The sequence below is a fragment of the Homarus americanus genome, unplaced genomic scaffold (genome assembly GCF_018991925.1).
Source record: "Homarus americanus isolate GMGI-L3 unplaced genomic scaffold, GMGI_Hamer_2.0 scaffold15629, whole genome shotgun sequence".
Lineage (NCBI taxonomy): Eukaryota > Metazoa > Arthropoda > Malacostraca > Decapoda > Nephropidae > Homarus > Homarus americanus.
This window is the reverse complement of record NW_024734377.1, coordinates 12,291-18,495: the sequence shown is the minus strand read 5'-3', so window position 1 is coordinate 18,495 and position 6,205 is coordinate 12,291. Positions and strand designations below refer to the sequence as shown.

The 6,205-nt window shown below is 42.4% G+C and overlaps 1 protein-coding gene across 1 annotated transcript; it reads right to left on the bottom strand.

Moving 5' to 3' along the window:
* Positions 1-2,710: 2,710 nt before the first annotated feature.
* On the bottom strand, positions 2,711-5,134 carry LOC121870248 (DNA-directed RNA polymerase II subunit RPB1-like). The gene is made up of 3 exons (XM_042372035.1): positions 5,127-5,134; positions 3,479-4,249; positions 2,711-3,272 (listed from the first exon to the last, which is right to left on the bottom strand). Exons 1-3 carry the CDS (start codon positions 5,132-5,134, stop codon positions 2,711-2,713), a joined length of 1,341 nt encoding a protein of 446 aa, XP_042227969.1.
* Positions 5,135-6,205: the final 1,071 nt, after the last annotated feature.

The following is a 6,205-nucleotide window of genomic DNA, read 5'->3' as shown; positions in this document are numbered from 1 at the left end:
TGACTGCCTCATGCTCCTCTGACCGTCTCATGTTCCTCCTGACCGCCTCATGTTCCTTGACCGCCCATGTCTCCTCTGGACTGCCCCATGTTCCTCTGACCACCTCATGTTCCACTGACCACCTCATCTTCCTCTGACCGCACCGCCTCATGTTCCTCTGACCGCCTCATGTTCCTCTGACCGTCTCATGTTCCTCTGACCGTCTCATGTTCCTCTGACCGTCTCATGTTCCTCTGACCGCCTCATTCTAGCAGTGGCACAAAACTGACGACTTAAAATGACGCTTCGGTCGGTTGCAAATCATGATGTCAAAATAATGTAAAATATCACGTGTTTTTTTTTATCAAGACCAACAGTAAAACATTAAATTCTGTCTTCGAAAAAAAACACGATCAGAATTTTAAACTTTACCGAAACATAAGATAAAAATTATATTAAGAAATCATAATAAATATGTTTAAACTTTACTTAAGAACAAGAAATAGATTTATACAGTAATTATTTATCAATGTCACCCCTCCTCTCCCCTCCCCAGCTCACCTGACGCTTTCTGACAGGTGTAATTAGTTCACGCGCCAGAAACTAGAAACTTATCTACGGACAAAACTAATTAAGGCTATTTATTCACATTAATGAAATGTATTGGCGGTGTTTTTGTTTTTTTTTGGTCGTTTGTATCGTGTTTGTTTTTGTGTGTTTTTCCTTCATTAAGAGAGAGAGAGAGAGCGAGGATGTTGAAGATGACAGGATGATTATTATTATTATTATTATTATTACTATTAGTATTATTTATTATTATTGTATTATTATTATTATTATTATTATTATTATTATTATTATTATATTAGTATTATTTATTATTATTGTTATTATTGTTATTATTATTATTATTATTATTATTATTATTATTATTATTATTATTATTATTATTATTATTTACTATTATTACATTGTTTTTATTGTTATTATTATACTACAACTTGTAAGAAAACATTGATAAAAGTGTGTAAAGGTGTTTCATATACTCTGTTAATTGTGCTGACAATTTTTAATGAAGAGTTGATTGTTGTTTTGAAGTTGTTGTTTAATTTTTTTTACGAAGGTAGATCTCTATAACAGGGTGAATCCTCTCTCTCCTCTCTCTCTCTCTCTCTCCTCTCTCTCTCTCTCTCTCTCTCTCTCTCTCTCTCACCATATCCTCTCTCTCTCTCTCTCTCTCTCTCTCTAATATCCCAAATTCTAGCATATATCATTGTGTTAGCCCCTCTCTGTCTCTCTATTTAATTATTTGTCTGTCTGTCTGTCTGTCTGATCCTGTCTGTCTGTCTCTCTGCTGTCTGTCTGTCTGTCTCTGCTGTCTTTCTGTCTGTCTGTCTCTGTGCTGTCTGTCTGTCTGTCTGTCTGTCCGTCCCTCCAGCTTAAAATTCCAACTAAATCCCAATTATTTTTTTCGGACCTAAATAAATACCAGAGAGGCTTTCCATAATAGCTTACAAATACGTTAATTATTAGCCGTCTCTCATATAATTAGGTAGAGGATATATGCCTTAATATATTGATCCTCTTAATATAGCTTATAATTATATCATATAGTGGAGATAGTGTTGTTATATTTTGCTATATTGTCCCGTTATATTATTTTTTTTATATTGTTGGGCTATATTTTATGTTTTTGTTATAATTTTATTTGTTGTTTAATTTAGTTATGTTATTGGATTATATTAAGTTCTTGTTGTTTTAATTTTTTCCTTGTTTGTGTTTTTGTTTGTGTGGTTTTTTGTTTTTGTCTGACTTTTTTATTTGTTTTTATTTTTAATTATTTTTGTCTTTTGTTTTACTTTTGTATGTTTGTGTTCTTGTTTCTTTTTCTTTTTTTACTATTTTCTAACTTATTTGTGTTTTTGTTTGACATTTATTGATTGTGTTCTTGTTTTTTAATACTTTTCTGACTTATTGTTTGTTTTTAGTTGTAATTAATTTCCCTCTGTTTTGATTGCCGTTTGTTGTTTGTAGTTGTTTTTCTTACTATTATTTTTTCATTATAATTTTTACTTTTTTGGTTTGTGTTTTTTAATATTTTTCTGACTTTTGTTCGACTCTTTGCTTCACTTTGCGTCATTTGCTTCACTTTGCGTCATTTGTTTCACTTTGCGTCATTTGTTTCACTTTGCGTTATACTTTGATCTCAGAAACAGAGTATGTGAGTCAGGGCTGTGAAATATTACCAGAGGTCCCGGTAACGTTATTAATGAACTGTGCTGACGTGAGAGTGTTGCGTGGGTCAGGTTATTTTGGGAGAGTGGCTGCTACCCCTGTGAGAGTGGGCGGTAATTCCTGTGAGAGTGGGCGGTGGTTCCCGTGAGAGTGGGTGGTGGTTCCCGTGAGAGTGGGTGGTGGTTCCTGTGAGAGTGGGTGGTAGCCCCTGTGAGAGTGGGTGGTGGTTCCTGTGAGAGTGGGTGGTAGTTCCTGTGAGGAAGTGGGTGGGCGTTCATGGTGTGCTACCTGTGAGAGTGGGTGGTGGTTCCTGTGAGAGTGGGTGGTAGCCCCTGTGAGAGTGGGTGGTGGTTCCTGTGAGAGTGGTAGTTCCTGGAGTGGGTGGTGGTTCCTGTGAGAGTGGGTGGTAGTTCCTGTGAGAGTGGCTGCTACCCTGTGTGAGGTGGGCAGTGGTTCCTGTGAGGTGAGTGGTTCCTGTGAGAGTGGGCAGTAGTTCCTAGAATTGGTAGTTCCTGTGAGAGTGGGTGATAGTTCTCAGAGTGGGTGGTAGTTCCTGTGAGGAGTGGGTGGTAGTTCCTGTGAGGTGGTGGTAGTTCTGTGAGGTGGGTGATAGTTCCTGTGAGAGTGGGTGGTAGTTCCTGTAGAGTGGGTGGTAGTTCCTGTGAGTGGGTGATGGTTCCTGTGAGGTGGGTGGTAGTTCCTGTGAGAGTGGGTGGTAGTTCCTGTGAGGGTGGTAGTTCCTGTGAAAGTGGGTGGTAATTCCTGTGAGAGTGGTGGTAGTTCCTGTGAGAGTGGGCGGTAGTTCCTGTGAGAGTGGGCAGTAGTTCCTGTGAGAGTGGGCAGTAGTTCCTGTGAGAGTGGGCGTAGTTCCTGTGAGTGGGCGGTAGTTCCTGTGGTGGGCAGTGGTTCCTGTGAGAGTGGGTGTGGTGTTCCTGTGAGAGTGGTGGTAGTTCTGTGAGAGTGGGTGGTAGTTCCTGTGAGTGGGTGGTAGTTCCTGTGAGGTGGGCAGTGGTTCCTGTGAGGTGGGCGGTAGCTCCTGTGAGAGTGGGCAGTGGTTCCTGTGAGTGGGTGGTGGTTCCTGTGAGTGGGTGGTAGTTCCTGTGAGAGTGGGTGGTAGTTCCTGTGGTGGCTGCTACCCTGTGAGGTGGGCAGTAGCTCCTGTGAGAGTGGGTGGTAGTTCCTGTGAGGTGGGTGGTGGTTCCTGTGAGAGTGGGTGGTAGTTCCTGTGAGAGTGGGTGGGAGTTCCTGTGAGAGTGGCTGCTACCCCTCTGAGGTGGGCAGTAGTTCCTGTGAGAGTGGGTGGTAGTTCCTGTGAGAGTGGGCAGTAGTTCCTGTGAGAGTGGGTGGTGTGTTCCTGTGAGAGTGGTGTAGTTCCTGTGAGTGGGTGGTAGTTCCTGTGGTGGTGGTAGTTCCTGTGAGTGGGTGGTAGTTCTGTGAGTGGGTGGTAGTTCCTGTGAGGTGGTGTAGTTCTGTGAGGTGGGTGATAGTTCCTGTGAGTGGGTGGTAGTTCCTGTGAGAGTGGGTGATAGTTCCTGTGAGAGTGGGTGGTAGTTCCTGTGAGAGTGGGTGGTAGTTCCTGTGAGAGTGGGTGGTAGTTCCTGTGAAGTGGGTGGTGTTCTGTGAAAGTGGGTGGTAATTCCTGTGAGAGTGGGTGGTAGTTCCTGTGAGAGTGGGCAGTGGTTCCTGTGAGAGTGGGCAGTAGTTCTGTGAGTGGTGGTTCTGTGAGTGGGCAGTAGTTCCTGTGAGAGTGGGCAGTAGTTCCTGTGAGGTGGGTGGTAGTTCTGTGAGGTGGGTGGTAGTTCCTGTGAGAGTGGGTGGTAGTTCCTGTGAGAGTGGGCAGGTGGCTCCTGTGAGAGTGGGTGGTAGTTCCTGTGAGAGTGGGTGGTAGTTCCTGTGAGTGGGTGGTAGTTCTGTGAGTGGGTGGTAGTTCCTGTGAGTGGCTGCTACCCCTGTGAGAGTGGGCAGTAGTTCCTGTGAGTGGGTGGTAGTTCCTGTGAGAGTGGGCAGTAGTTCCTGTGAGAGTGGGTGGTAGTTCCTGTAAGAGTGGGTGATAGTTCCTGTGAGAGTGGGTGGTAGTTCCTGTGAGTGGGTGGTAGTTCCTGTGAAAGTGGGTGGTAGTTCCTGTGAGAGTGGGTGGTATTTATTCCTGTGAGAGTGGGTGGTGGTTCCTGTGAGGTGGGTGGTAGTTCTGTGGTGGGCAGTGGTTCCTGTGAGTGGGCAGTAGTTCCTGTAAGAGTGGGTGGTAGTTCCTGTGAGAGTGGGCGGTAGTTCCTGTGAGGTGGGTGGTAGTCCTGTGAGATGGGTTGTAGTGGTGGTTGAGTGGGTGGTTCCTGTAGGGAGTGGGGGGTAGTTCTTTTGTGAGAGTGGGCAGTAGCGTTAGAGTTTGTAAGAGTAGGTGAGGTGCAGGGTGGTAGTTCTGTAGAGTGGGTGTAGTTCCTGTAGAAGTTGGTGTAATTTGTTAGAGTGATTGGTAGTTGTTAGGTTGATGTTTGGTTATCTTAATGAATAAGGTTATGTTAGAGTGGTTAAGTTGGAGTTATATTAGCTTAGGTATCTTAGAATGGGTTAAGTTAGGTTAGATTGAGTTAGGTTGGTTATTTTATCTTAGAATGGGTTAAGTTAGGTTAGATTAAGTTAGGTTAGGTTAGCTTGGGTTATCTTAGAATGGGTTAAGTTTGCGTTAGGATGGTTAATCTGGAAATAACCTGGGGAGCTATTCTTTGGTGATCTTTTTTACCATATAACACATTGTGTTTCCCTATCTATTTAATATCACAAAAAAAAAGAATGTATGCATTTTTCTCTTCATTTATTGTTTTCTTCCATCTCTCGCCATATATTTCACATTTTGGTGTTTTCTGGGATATCTCAGTTTTTCATATCCGGTTAGCGTTCTGTTTTTTTGTTCTTACCTCTTCATCTATCGTTTTTTTCTTTGAAATTTTCAATTACCTCGTCCATATTGTGTTTTAGCCGCGAACAGAAAGTTTTTTTTTTTACGTGTCTGAGTCTCTTGAGATGTTGGGACGAAAATATAATTTTAAGACTTCGAAGTTTATTCTGTTGTATCGTCTGTTAACGGGAGGTTTCGAATGATCTCTTGAATCAACCAATTTTTCTCTGTTAATTCGTCATTTTATCTGTTTCTGTTAAGAAAATACTGTATATACTAGAACCTTTTAGAATTCGTACAACTATCAAACTGTCGCGTGTCGTTTGAGAACAGGTTGAAGTCTAGAGCGCTTTGTTTACTGAGAAAAAAATATCTATAGGTCCAGGATTACAATACTGTTTTCTGTGAATAATTGACGTGTTTGGGGGTAACTGCTAAATATTCCATCTGGGGATATTATCAACTTCTGGAAAAAGAGACGGCAATGAAATGTGTCTACATCTGACGTAATGTGTGTGAAAGGATGAGTGGAAGTGGCGTAAAGACACGGGAGAGGAGGGTTGAGGACGGATGAGGAAGAGGAAGGAATTGTTCGGTGGAAAATTATGACAGTTTAAGTACAAGCGGAAAAATAGAATTCAGGTCAAGATGGAGATGAAGAGGTGGAAATTGGGTTGGGGGTTGAGAGAAAGAAATTAGAATATAGGTAGTTACAGAGATTTATATAAGGTGTGAGATGGAAGTGGATGGGAGAAGAAAGATGGGGTGGGATGTGGGGAGGAGGGAGAAAGGTGGGGTGTGGGGAGGAGAAAAAAGATGTGGGGGGAGAAGATGGGAGGGTGAGGAGGAGGAGAAAGGTAGGGAGGGTGGGGAGGGAGAGGAGAGGGGTGGTATTAGGGTGAAATTGTGGTTGAGAGATAGAAACGAATAGCTTTATAAACAGAGATAGAGAGAAATTGAGATATAAGAGAACTTGAGAGAGGCAGATGGTGAAGGATAATGAGCTGATAGAATGGAAAAATGAATAAACAGAGCAAAAAGAACAAAGCATGGTGGATGAATACATAAAAGGAAGAAAGAAAGGAAGAGAGACTAACC

What these genes read in the sequence shown, in the direction of transcription:
- LOC121870248 (XM_042372035.1), bottom strand. An exon ending in CTACTGCCCACCTCAGAGGG is followed by an intron (nt 3,273 to 3,478) that starts GTAGCAGCCACT and finishes ACCCACTCACAG; the next exon opens with GAACCACTGCCCACTCTCAC.